Source organism: Macrobrachium rosenbergii, chromosome 54 (assembly GCF_040412425.1).
Source record: "Macrobrachium rosenbergii isolate ZJJX-2024 chromosome 54, ASM4041242v1, whole genome shotgun sequence".
Lineage (NCBI taxonomy): Eukaryota > Metazoa > Arthropoda > Malacostraca > Decapoda > Palaemonidae > Macrobrachium > Macrobrachium rosenbergii.
In genome coordinates, this window is record NC_089794.1 from 1,227,782 (window position 1) to 1,240,144 (window position 12,363).

The 12,363-nt window shown below is 39.4% G+C and overlaps 1 protein-coding gene across 7 annotated transcripts in view; it reads right to left on the reverse strand.

Moving 5' to 3' along the window:
* LOC136834724 (kinetochore protein Nuf2-like) overlaps window positions 1-12,363 on the reverse strand; it is a 410,975-nt gene that overhangs the window by 220,900 nt on the left and 177,712 nt on the right. For all 7 annotated transcript variants that reach the window (XM_067097303.1, XM_067097308.1, XM_067097307.1 and 4 more), the window contains one exon: window positions 1,604-1,698. In XM_067097303.1, coding sequence (XP_066953404.1) covers window positions 1,604-1,698 — 95 coding nt within the window. The remainder of the gene's footprint in view (window positions 1-1,603; window positions 1,699-12,363) is intronic.

Here is a 12,363-nt window from a genome sequence, read left to right on the forward strand (position 1 = left end):
ATATTTAAGTACAGGCAGTCCCCGGTTATCGGTGGGGGTTCCGTTCTGAGGGTGTGATGATAACCAAAAATCGCCACTAAACAAAAATCTGTGATTTTTGGGGGCTTTTTCTGTGATATTCGGGGCTTATTGGCACCTAAAAGTGCCGATTTTCAGTTATTGGCACCTCTGTTAGGTATGTATTGGCGCCAATACCCAATTATCAGTGCCGATAAGCGGAAATCGGCGATTTTCGGCAACGAAAATTGCTGATTTTCGTCGTTAGACATGTGCCGTAAACCTGGGGACTGCCTGTACAGTACTTAAGTCTACTTGTGAATTCCCAATGTTTCCCCTATTGTAAAGAAAAAAGGGGATGGCTTGAATACTGTATGTGAGAAAATGGCTGTGCCTGAATATATAGGGGAACTTTGTTAGTTTCCATACATAGCTGTAAGGTATATTTGGTGTTCAACTATTAAAATAGGCAGTTATAAGCATTTTAGTTTAAGGTATATTTGGTGTTTGAACTATTAAAATAGGTAGTTATAAGCATTTTTAGAAGGGGGTACCAGTTTATCGCAGATAACAGCTTATTGTGGGTGGTTGTGGTCCTTAGCCCCTGCGAATACTGGGGGTCAACTGTATATACATATACATCATTGAAGTTAAATTTATGGACGGTATGAGACTTCTTAAATTCATATTCATTTAAAAGATTCTTAAGCAATTGTGCTGGATGTTTATCATCAATCAGTCTATTAGCAAAAAGCTGACTATTAAAAATAACATACAGTAAACCCCGGTATTCGCGGTCTCATTATTTGCGGACTCACATATTCGTGGGTGAATTTCTCCGTGGAACGTATACCCATTATTCGCTGAAAAATCGCCCATTCGCGGTATTTTTCACTGAGAAATATTCACTAATTACTGTATTTTCATATCATTTTCATGACTGCATGCACTTTTTATGATAAAACTATTCAAATACAGTACTCAGGTATAAGCATTTTTAGAGTTTTTTTGTGTTTAAACTATCAAAATAGGCAGTTCTAATTGTTTTTAGAAGGGTTTTAAGTATTCACGGATCTTAGCTATTTGTGGGGGGTGCGGTACGCATCCCCTGCAAATATAGGGGGTTTACTGTATTTTAAAACATTTACTCAAGGTTCTATCTCTCACCAGATGATGACTTTTTACAAGTAAAAAGTATACATACTTTAGTCATTTGGCCTATATACAGACAGTTATTGTTATACCCTCACTAAGCAGAGGTGGAGCAAGCAAAATCACTGAAAATAACAAAGCAATAGCTCTCACTGAAGTATCACAAATTTTGTTCACTGGAATAACCACATACAGTACTGAAATTGAAAACAATGACATTCACACAAACTAATACAGTAATGGAAAAACCCAAAATAGTAAATTATCTAACATACCCAACATCAACTGGCTGCATGAATATGAAAATACTGTCATCATCAAGATTAATGAAACAGATAACCTTGCCTGGGCAGCCTTATTTAATGGTTAACTCAACAGTTTGCATAGCATAATTGGCCTAACCCACCAAAAATAGTTGAAAAAAAAAACACTAAAATAAAACTTCTGTACATACCTTTTCCTCAATTGTGATAAGACTATCTAGATTATCCATTGAACTTTTATAAAAATCAATGAGAAGAGAGAAAAACTTTCTGGTTCGCTTTGGATCTGTAAAAAAAAAAAGGTATACATCACAAAATGACAAATTTTTAAAGTAATTTTGTATTTTTCATAACTATACAAACCTGAAGTCTTTACTGAGGAAGATTGCTTCAGTGCAGCTGGAGACTAGCCGTTAACTTTAACAAGGTGGTACGTACAGTATGTAGTCAACTACTGGCTACAGGTAGGAGTCCCGCCCACCCAGTCGGTACGCATTCACTTTGCCTTTTGGCCCAGGGAGTAGAATGAGGGGTGGCTTGATGTGGGCAGTAAATGTAAAGACCTCATGTTTGTATAGTTAGGAAAAATACAGATTACTTTAAAATCTTGTCATTTGTTCCTACACAGTATACAAACCACTGGCCTTTACATGAGGGAGATTTACTTTGTTGGTGGGAGGATTCTGAGTAAGATTCTGAAGTGACTGGTGGTTTGCCTCACCAGGGTCTCCTTCCTGGCCATGTAAGAGCAAAGGAAGGAGACCATGCCTCTGACATGTTGTGTAATGCAAGGACATAACTAGAAATTCTGAATAAAAGGACAAAGACATTGATAGATAGAGAGAGAGGGAGAGAGAGATTTTAAGAAAACGAAGAGAGAAGAGGGAGAGAAAGCTTTTAAGAAAACGAAGAGAGAAGAGGGAGAGAGAGAGAAAGAGAGAATTTCAAAACATCCCTGTGTTTTGGCTATGCCTCACCACAAGGCCACAACTCAGAAACAGAGAGGTTTGTAAATAGCTAGAACAGCAAAACCGTGTCGTGATTAGAAAAGCAAAACACGGATAAATGTTATGATTGTGTCGTGGTTATGAAGCCATTATGACTGCTCTTAATCGAGTTCGTAATCACGAGAAATTCATAACAAAAAAACGCATGGTGGCCTTAGTGGGATAAATAGCCACCGGAAATTATAAGTTCCGGTGACATCAAAACACCCCCTTTTTGAAGGCGGTGCTTTTTCCAGAAATCCACCCAAATGGGCTGTGTTTAGATTAGCCTAACCAATTAAGCATCTACAGGGCCGGACCAAAACCAAGATTCTGCCTGCAGAGGGACAGGACAAAAACTTCCAAAAATCCTTATCAAGTCCAGTTCTGAAGAGAGAAGGGAGAGAAGCAAGGAAAGCAGAGAAGCATTAGAGAGCAGAGCAGAGAGGGAGCAGCTAAGGCACAAAGAAGAAGGCATGAGGTTGCAAACCTCACCTGTTGTGGGTTGATAAATAAGACAGGCTCACTTGGACCCACCTCCTATTAATACAACTCATCACCTTGTATTTCAGTTGTAAAGTTATTTCTATGGTACTAATGAAGAAAGAAAAATCAATTGTGTCTTCTTAAGACCTCCTGGGAAGAAAGAAAAACTAAGCTACTAAATAAAGTTAGAAAGATCAACAATCTAATTGCAGATAAAAACAGAAGAATAATAACCAAATAAATAAGACATTACAGCTGAACAAAAGTGTGAACAACTGTGTTTAACTGTCAGACTTCTGCCCCTTTCAAATTAATATGGTAGCAACATTTATTCGAAAAAGGCCACAGAGAGGGGGGGACTTGCATCTATTAACCCTTAAACGCCTATTGGACGTATCATACGTCGACTAAAATTGTCTGTTGGGTGCCAAGTGGACGTGCCGTCACGTTGACTACAAAAATTTCAACCTTCGGTCAACTTTGACTCGACCAAATGGTCGAAAAATGCAATTGTAAGCTAAAACTCTTACATTCTAGTAATATTCAATCATGTACCTTCATTTTGCAACAAATTGGAAGTCTCTAGCACAATATTTCGATTTATGGTGAATTTTTGAAAAAAACTTTTTTCTTACGCACTGGCGGTAACTCAGCCGAAAATTTCATAAATTCTTTCGTCATTTTGTCGTAATTTTTGCACTGTTCTATATTAACCGTTACATAAAATTTTATATATGAAAATGTGTGCAATTTCATGTACAATACAGCAAAATACAACCCATGGTTGTAGCTTTTATCAGTTTGGAAATATTTTCATATAAACCACGATAACTGCCAAAATTTCAACCTTCGGTCAACTTTGACTCGACCGAAATGGTCAAAAAACGCAATTTTAAGCAAAACTCTTACAATCTAGTAATATTCAATCATTTACCTTCATTTTGCAACCAATTGGAAGTCTCTACCACAATATTTCGATTTATGGTGAATTTTTGAAAAAACTTTTTCCTTACGTCGGCGCCAGAAATTCTTTCATCACGTTGTCGTAATGTTTACGCTGTTTTATATTAGTCGTTACATAAAGTTTTATATATGGAAATGTGCGCAATTTCATGTAGAATACAACAGAAAATAACTCATGGTTGTAGCTTTTATCAGTTTTGAAATATTTTCATATAAATCACGATAACTGCCAAAATTTCAACCTTCTCGGTCAACTTTAACTTTCGACCGAAATGGTAAAAACGCAATTATAAGCTAAAACTCTTACATTCTAGTAATATTCAATCATGTACCTTCATTTTGCAACAAACTGTAAGTCTCTAGCACAATATTTCGATTTATGGTGAATTTCTAAAAAAATTTTTTTTCCTTACGCTCTGCGCTTGTGGGTAACTCGCCGAACATCTCAGAAATTCTTTTGTCATGTTGTCGTAATGTTTGCATCGTTTTACATTAGTCGTTACATAAACTTTTATATATGAAAATGTGCGCAATTTCATGTAGAATACAACAGAAAATAGCTCATGGTTGTAGCTTTTATCAGTTTTGAAATATTTTCACATAAATCACGATAACTGCCAAAATTTCAACCTTCGGTCAACTTTAACTCGACCAAAATGGTAAAAAAATGCAATTGTAAGCTAAAACTCTTACATTCTAGTAATATTCAATCGTTTAACTTCATTTTGCAATAAATTGGAAGTCTCTAGCACAATATTTCGATTTATGGTGAATTTTTTAAAAAAACATTTTCCTTGCGTCTGCGCGGTAACTCTGCCAAACATCTCAGAAATTCTTTCGTCTTGTTGTTGTAATATTTGCACCGCTTTATATTAGTCGTTACATAAAGTTTTATATATGAAAATGTGTGCAATTTCATGTACAATACAACAAAAAATAACTCATGGTTGTAGCTTTTATCAGTTTTGAAATATTTCCATATAAATCACGATAAATAGAAAAAATTCGACTTTCGGTCAACTTTAACTCGACCGAAATGGTCGAAAACTGCAATTGTAAGCTAAAACACTTACAGTCTAGTGATATTCAATCAATTAGCTTCATTTTTCAACAAACAGGAAGTCTCTAGCACAATATTTCGATTTATGGTGAATTTTTGAAAAAAACATTTTTTTATCCGCTTCGTTACAATTCATGCATTATTTTGTGATAATATTTTCTCTGTGTTGCTTTGATCGTTTTAAAATTTGTTATATACCAAAATCATCGCAATTTAGTGTACAATACAACTAAAAAAAATTAACTCATTAGCTTTAACCGTTTTGCTTACAGCGCGATTTGTATACAATTATATGTGTTTTTTTTTTTTGCTGTCATATATTCCAATATTTATATATGATAATGATATTTGTTTTCATTTCTGATGGTTGCATACTAAACTTCAGGCAATGACAAAAAAATGAGCCAAAAATGAACTCTTAATCTTAAAAACTAAGCGTGCTGTGATTTTTTGAAAAAAACTTTTTTTCCGCTTTGGCGCTAACTCACCGAACGCCGCCGGCATGCGGGAGACGTTTTTGTAAATAGGGCTTCGGCGTTAAAGGGTTAATCTATAAGATTATAAACAGAGTACAGTACTCAGTTCTGTAGGCTCACCTGCATGACCCGCCCGACCAGCATGTGATGGATGCCTACTCGCCTCTCTCTGCGAGAGAGGAAAGATAAAAAAAGAGAAGGGAGGGAGCCAGTCCCCAACTCACATTCACTCTTTGCCACTGTCCACAATGGGAGCTGGGTGAGCTACACAACTTGTTGAGCAGCCACCACAGGACCCAGGGAAAAGGAGTCCCAGGCCCTGTGGGCAACATCCTGAAGGTAGAAAGACGTGAGTGGACGGCTTAGACCACTTTCTGTCCTAATACCTGTAAAACTGACAGGTTCTTCTCAAATGCGAGGGATGGACCAATGTCCCTCTCCTCATGAGGTGCTTGGAACAAACTCCTGGCCACATGTCTGGAGTAGAGTCCGTTTGTCTGATAGCTTCAAGAGGCTAGAGAGAAATCGTGTTCCTTAACACTTCCTTCTTATCTGAGCCAGAACTAATGAAGAGTCATCAACACTCAGGCCTGAGATGTTGAGTCCTCTGAAGATAGTACCGTTGTACTCTAACTGGACGCAGTAGTATCTTGTTACGCTCACTACCAACCAGTTCCTAGATGGGACTGAACGTGACTCGAAAGTCTTCGCTACGAGTTCTGGGACAAACTCAAGCGTGACAGAACCTGATCTCCTCGAGTGCTGTAGTCTTCCTCAAGGCTGAGGCCTCTACAGACAAGACTAATTAGTAGACCTCCTTCTCCGGGTGAGCTTACCTGTGGGTCTGCATCAGCTTTTTGGGACCCTTGTACCGCTTCCATGCGAGAACGTACAGGGGGGTGAGGCCGCATCTGTCTGCTGGGCATTCACTCTCTCTTGTAAAGTAGGGCCTGGGTCCGTAGACTGGAGGACATTACGACTGTCACTGGAATCCGTGTGACTGTGTAGCAGCAGAACCACCTTACCTGCCCGGGGAATTGATTTCCCGGGACCGGACCCGTATTGGTGAAACGGGGGTCTATTGGAGCCCCATGCACCTCTGGTGACACAGGTGTCCAAGGAGAACATGCACCTCCAGTGACATGTATCCTTGGAACCCATGTACCTGTAATTCCCATGGCACAGGGTTCCCTGGAACCTTGTGGAACAGTTGCTACCAATACACATGGGTCCGAGAAGCCCTGTGCAGTGGTGGAAGGTTCTTCACTGACTCGGGAAGGTGACTTCCGGAGACCGGTGTCGGTGGCATGAGTGTCTGTGGAGACCCGTTCCTCTGTTGCTCCTGCAGCATGGGAGTCAAAAGAGCCCAGAACAACAGTCCCCAATGTCCGTAGACAGGGGAAAGGAATTGAGAGATCCCTTTGCCTCTTCCGAGACCTCAAGATTGTTCCATGGGTGTTGGGAGATGTTTCTAGCAACGACCATGGAAGCGGAATGATGGAACAGCACAATGACAGTTTCTGTTGTATTGATTTATTGTTGCGAGGTTCCAAAGACTGGGAAATCTTGTGTGATGCCTGGGTGTAAGAGCCAAATCCCTGTCACCTGACAATGGTGACTGAGCTTATTTGCCATTAAGTTCGGTTCCCCAGAATATACCTGGCTAACAGGTCTACCGAGGGTGCAACCACTCCCTTATACACTTGCACCGTCAACATGTACAATTGAAGGGAAACCAGCAATGCCTTCTTGTTTGTTGGCAAAAGTTACTCTCATGGTGATAGGATTACTGACACTCCTCAGCACCACTGAGGAGCCTACCAATATCCCAAACCCCTCAAAGAGCTAAGGAAACTGTCTTGAGTTCCAGGATATTGATGTGGAGGTGTTTGCCATTCCAGTTCTGCTCACCTGAAAGCAGCACTCTTCCAGGTGTGTGCCTCTTCCCTCGGTCAATGCACCTGTGAACGGGTATGACGGGCGGGGGAGTGTGAAGAGATGCTCCGGCAAGGTTCCTGTCATCTAGCCACCAGGCTAGTTCCCAATTCACTTCCTCCCCAGAGAGGAATGGAGAGGAATGGAAAGGAATAGGGAATCCCTTATCGGAGACTAGAACTCCTGCATTCTTCACTGAAGGGAACGAAGGTGAAGCCACTCATGAGGGCCTGGCTTCCCAAAGGGCGACAGGTGAACGAGGATGACTTGCCACTGTCGAGCTGGTTGTTCCTTTAGAAACAGGAATAACTGTACTCTTCACTGAATCTGCTGATATGGTACTAAGACAGTAACAACAGCATGTCAGGACAATAAGTGTTCTGCTCTAGTGTGAGATCGGGCTTCCCAAAATTGAACGAGACTGCCAAGTTCTGGATATGTATTCGGAAACACGTATCCTAACGAGTACTAACAGTACTGCTTTCAGCAATGTCTTCACCTCTTCTCGAGGGCGAGGTTGACGACGAGCCAGGAACTGAAGTCTGGAAGTGGATCGCACATCTGAGAGGGGTGGCGGGAGCTTGAAGGTTTCCGCTCCGTACGGTGCCATGTGAATAAAATAGTGTTGGTTCATAGTATTAGGAGACGAATAGATGTCTTGATGTTTCCTATTTGGGATAGATTTTTTTAGGATAAATGAGTTGACTATGGTTGTGGAGAAGTGGTTGTTGCTGAAGGAGAAGTTAGTAGTAGCGAAGATACAGTATAGGACGAGACGGTCTGTATGGCTAAGTTTGTGGGAATGACTGATATGAGTCAGAGTGAAGATGAGGGTGTGGTAGAAGTCAGTAAGAGTGACAGTGACTTGCTGACTTTGGAGGATGTTGAAAAGATGCAGCAAGGGTGTTCGTCTGCAAGTGAGTTGAGAAGTTGTGTGAAAAGTAGAGTGCCACTACAGTTGAGGCCTTTGGTCTTAAGTGACTATAAAAGATTTGCTGATAGGTTTGTTTTGTGTGAAGGAGTAGTGTACTTTTTGAGAGAGTGGTTGGATGAGTTGATGTGCGTGCCTGTTTTTTCAGTAAGTGGTGCCGTAGGAATGTGTAAGTTAGTACATGATAGGTACGGTCATGTGGGAAGGTTCAAGTTGGTTGAGTGTAAGAAGGAGAGAATTTTTTCTCCATATTTGAAGAGAATTTGTGCAAACATTTTGACTTACATGTTATGAGTGTCAGAGAGGAAAGTATCTGAGAGTATGTGCGAGCCCACCTGTGCTGAGGTTGAGTATGAAAGAGCAGTTGTGATGGTGGATCACAAGAGCAAGTTTGTGAGTTGTGTACCTGTGAAGAATAAGAGTGCGAATGTAGCGAGGCTGTGTGTGTAAGAAAGCCTGTGTGAATGTTGAGTGACAATGGACCTGAGTTTGTTGGAAGACTGTTTGAATAAATGTTCAGAGAATGGGGAATAGAGCATGTACTGACAACTCCCTACGTGCCTAGTGCTAATGGACTGGCAGAGAGAACCATTAGGACTTTAAATGAGCTGTTACAAATGGTGACTAAGAGAGAGAATGAATAGGACTTGTGGCTGGGTAAGGCAGTGTTAGTGTATAATGTGTCTGTACATAAAAGCACTGGCATGTCTCCGAGTGAATATGTGATGAATTTTGAAAGGTTTGTGAAAACAAGGTTGGGTCTAAGTGAGGAGGAGCAGGAGATGGGGAGGCAAGCAAATGAAAGATTCGAGAGCTATAAGGTACGGGATAAAGTATTAAAATAAGTAGTTGAAAAGGGAAGATTAAATGTAAGTAAAATGTGAGACAAGTATGAACGACCATACATGGTAAAAAGGCTGTAGTCAAATGGGTTCAGTTATGTGATGGACTGTGGAGATGAAGAAGGAGAAAAAGGGGAAATCCAAGCACATCATAGTCAGTTGAGGTGGAGAAAACCCTCGGAATATATAAAAAATCCATCCGATAGCAGAAATCTCAGTAGAAGAAGAAGACGATAGTTTCTGGGGAGATAAGCAAGTAGTAATGGTTTTTAAGAGGATAAAACGTAGGAGAATGAAAAATCTATAAAGAAGTATGAAAATGGAATTGAGGAGAATACTTGTGCTAGGTTGTTTGGGGAAAGTACTGAAAATGACAAATATGACTTTGTGAGATTTTTTGGGGTGATCCTGAAGGATTCAGTTTAATAGCTGCTAGGACCACAAGTGAAGAAAGGGAAAATTCGAGAGGGGTTGGATTTGACAGGTACTGAGGGTACTTACAGTATACATGATTTTCCGTTAAGAGAAGAGGTAGAGAAGGTGAGTGTGGGTGCGAGTGTGAATGCAGAAGAGTTGAAAGTGAATGAATGTACAGTTGGGAAGATTTCCAATGATCTGGATCAGAGGATGAGTGATTGAAGAACATGTGGAAGAGATGTTGTGTGTGTTGTCAGGTATTGAGGAGATAGAATCGGCCTCAAGTCTGGAAAATCTGTGCTGTCTGAGACAAGAGGTTCAAGAAAGAGAGAGAATGAATGTGAGTATAGGAAACAGAGACTGTGGACCCACAGTCAGGACCCAGTTCTTGAGTATGAATAGATTGCGAGAAAAGGTTTTTAGTGCGAGAAGGGTAAAGTTTACCTCCTCTAGTAAGGGGGAATGTGGTAGGTTTCCAAAAAGACAGTGGTTCATGTTTTAGAAATAGTATGTCTTTTTCTTCATGACTATTTTTTTTTTATTTGCTTAGATGATTTTTTTTATAGCTGTAGTAAGTTTTTTTCTTTTCTTGTCTTTTCAGGGTAAATGAGTGGTAGGTCAGCCAACCAACTTTTCCCCTTTCAGAAGTTTGCCTTTTGGGCAAACCTGCCATTTGAAGTTTGCCCCATGGTCTGTGGACTCGTGAGGGCCATTTTGTGTTGTGGGGTTTGGAGGCTTTCTGTGTGTTGGTTTGCAATTGCAAGAAGCAATTGAACTATATTAAGGGCACTCTGAAGGCAAAGTGAAGTTAGTAAAGTTGGTAAGGGGTAGTCTGACATGCAGTGTCACGCAATTGTTTTGTTTCATAAAGCCTATGGAAGACTTGTGTATATGAATTTGAGAGATGCTGAAAGGTGCCACCTCTAAAGACTACAATTTTTAAGAAATTGGAGATCCTGTTTTTTTTCAGAGACAAACTAATGATCTATTGAACTGGCAGCTGGACTTTTATAGGGACTTTTCCTGACTTGTGTGATCATTTTGGATCCCAGGATTTTGGATTAAATGTAGGTTTTATTCTGCTAAGTTGAAGTCCCTGATGTTGTAAAGGGCAGGGTATGGTATGTTGTTGACCATCACTAATCCGGCAATCAGTAGTCCGGAACAATCAGTAATCCGGCACAAATTTCGGCTAGAGTAATTTCTAATGTTTCTGCACTAATTTTCAAATTTCCTGGGTCGCTGCGCTAACTCGCTCGCCAGCTGCTTCGATTTGGTGGCGTAGTGTGCTGCATCAACAAACTGGTAGCCTAGCCTACATTATACTGAACTCTATTCACATATTAACAGTATTATACAAACATCAACATAATGAATGTGCATCTTTTTCATGGATCTTTTAAAAAGTTATGCTTTACTACATTGTTTCCAATTGTGTATACTCTCATATTGCTTTTGTATTATAAATTGCGATCAATATTTTGTTTTGGGAATCGATATCGCGGTGTTTATTTCGCCGCATTTAACTAAGTTCAAAGTGCTTTTCTTACTTCTAGTTAGCATAAACGAATATGGATACTTTATTTATTTGGGACAAGGATATTTTTCGTTATATGAAGTGTTTTTAAGTCGAAATATAACTTAAATACGTCTCGTTGTGAAATTAATTTAGCTATTTTTTTGTTAATATAATTATGACGTTCGCGGAAATCTCGGCTGGCCGTTTTGGGGTATGTTTGTTTTGTGTAAAAAAAAATCAAGATTCCGTTCGCTATTTTCTCCTGATTTCATCATAATAAGAGCTTTACGTATTTATCTTTTATCGACGTGAAAACAGTAGTAATTTGTATTCTTTCATGCCCAGTAGTTTTGATTAAAATACATTCTCTCCAGTTTTATTTATGGTCGAGTTTCATCCATGTCGCCGATGCACAATAATTTACAGTCATTAGCAGCTTGAACATTGTTTTCTCAGCTTCAGCTACAACTTGCAGCTTAAAGTTACTGTAGCAGTATATTTCCCTGCCGATCTTTTCTCCAAAGCGAATAAAGGTATAGTGTTAAAAATATATCAGTCCTATTGTACAGTACTTAACGTCATTTGTAACATAACTACAGTAATTGTGTATTACCGTACGATGGTTGAAAATACAAGCAAAACAGTTGTTATCTGATACGATTAATAACAAAACAACAGTTTCCCGTTCGGTTGTTTATGGCTGTACGCATTTACGCAAGAGTATAATGTTACTAACAATATACTTTTATAATTCTCTTTTACTTTTTTAACTAGCAGATGGAATAAAGCACTGGAGGAAAAGAAGTTGGTCTATTGTAAGTTAGTCTCTCTCGCTGCTGAACCTGCGCGAAATCTAAAAATATTTCCTAAATTATTTTCGCATCAGTATTAATTGCTAACCCCATCGTAAACTCGAAATATCGTAAGTCGAATTGTCGTTTGTATACTATGTGGTATGTGAAAATAGAATACAGTATAATGTAGGCTAGGCTACCGTATATGATATACGAAAGTGCAGGCTAGGCCTTGTTTGTTATTCAATTTCTCTTTATACTGACTTATCATGTCAATCTGCATTGAATCTGCAGAATTAGCTGACACTAATAATTACTATACCATATATGTATAAAATATACTGTGTAGTGTAGGCTAGGCTACCATATATGTACAGATGGTACTGATTACCCTAGTGTAGGCTAGGCCATATTCGAGTTACAATTTTTTCAACAAACGATGGTTTTTTTGGAACCTAACCCTATCGTAAGTAGGGGAATATCAGTATATATATATATTTCTGAGTCCAGTCCCGTGTCAGCCGGTGAAATTCCATTACAGC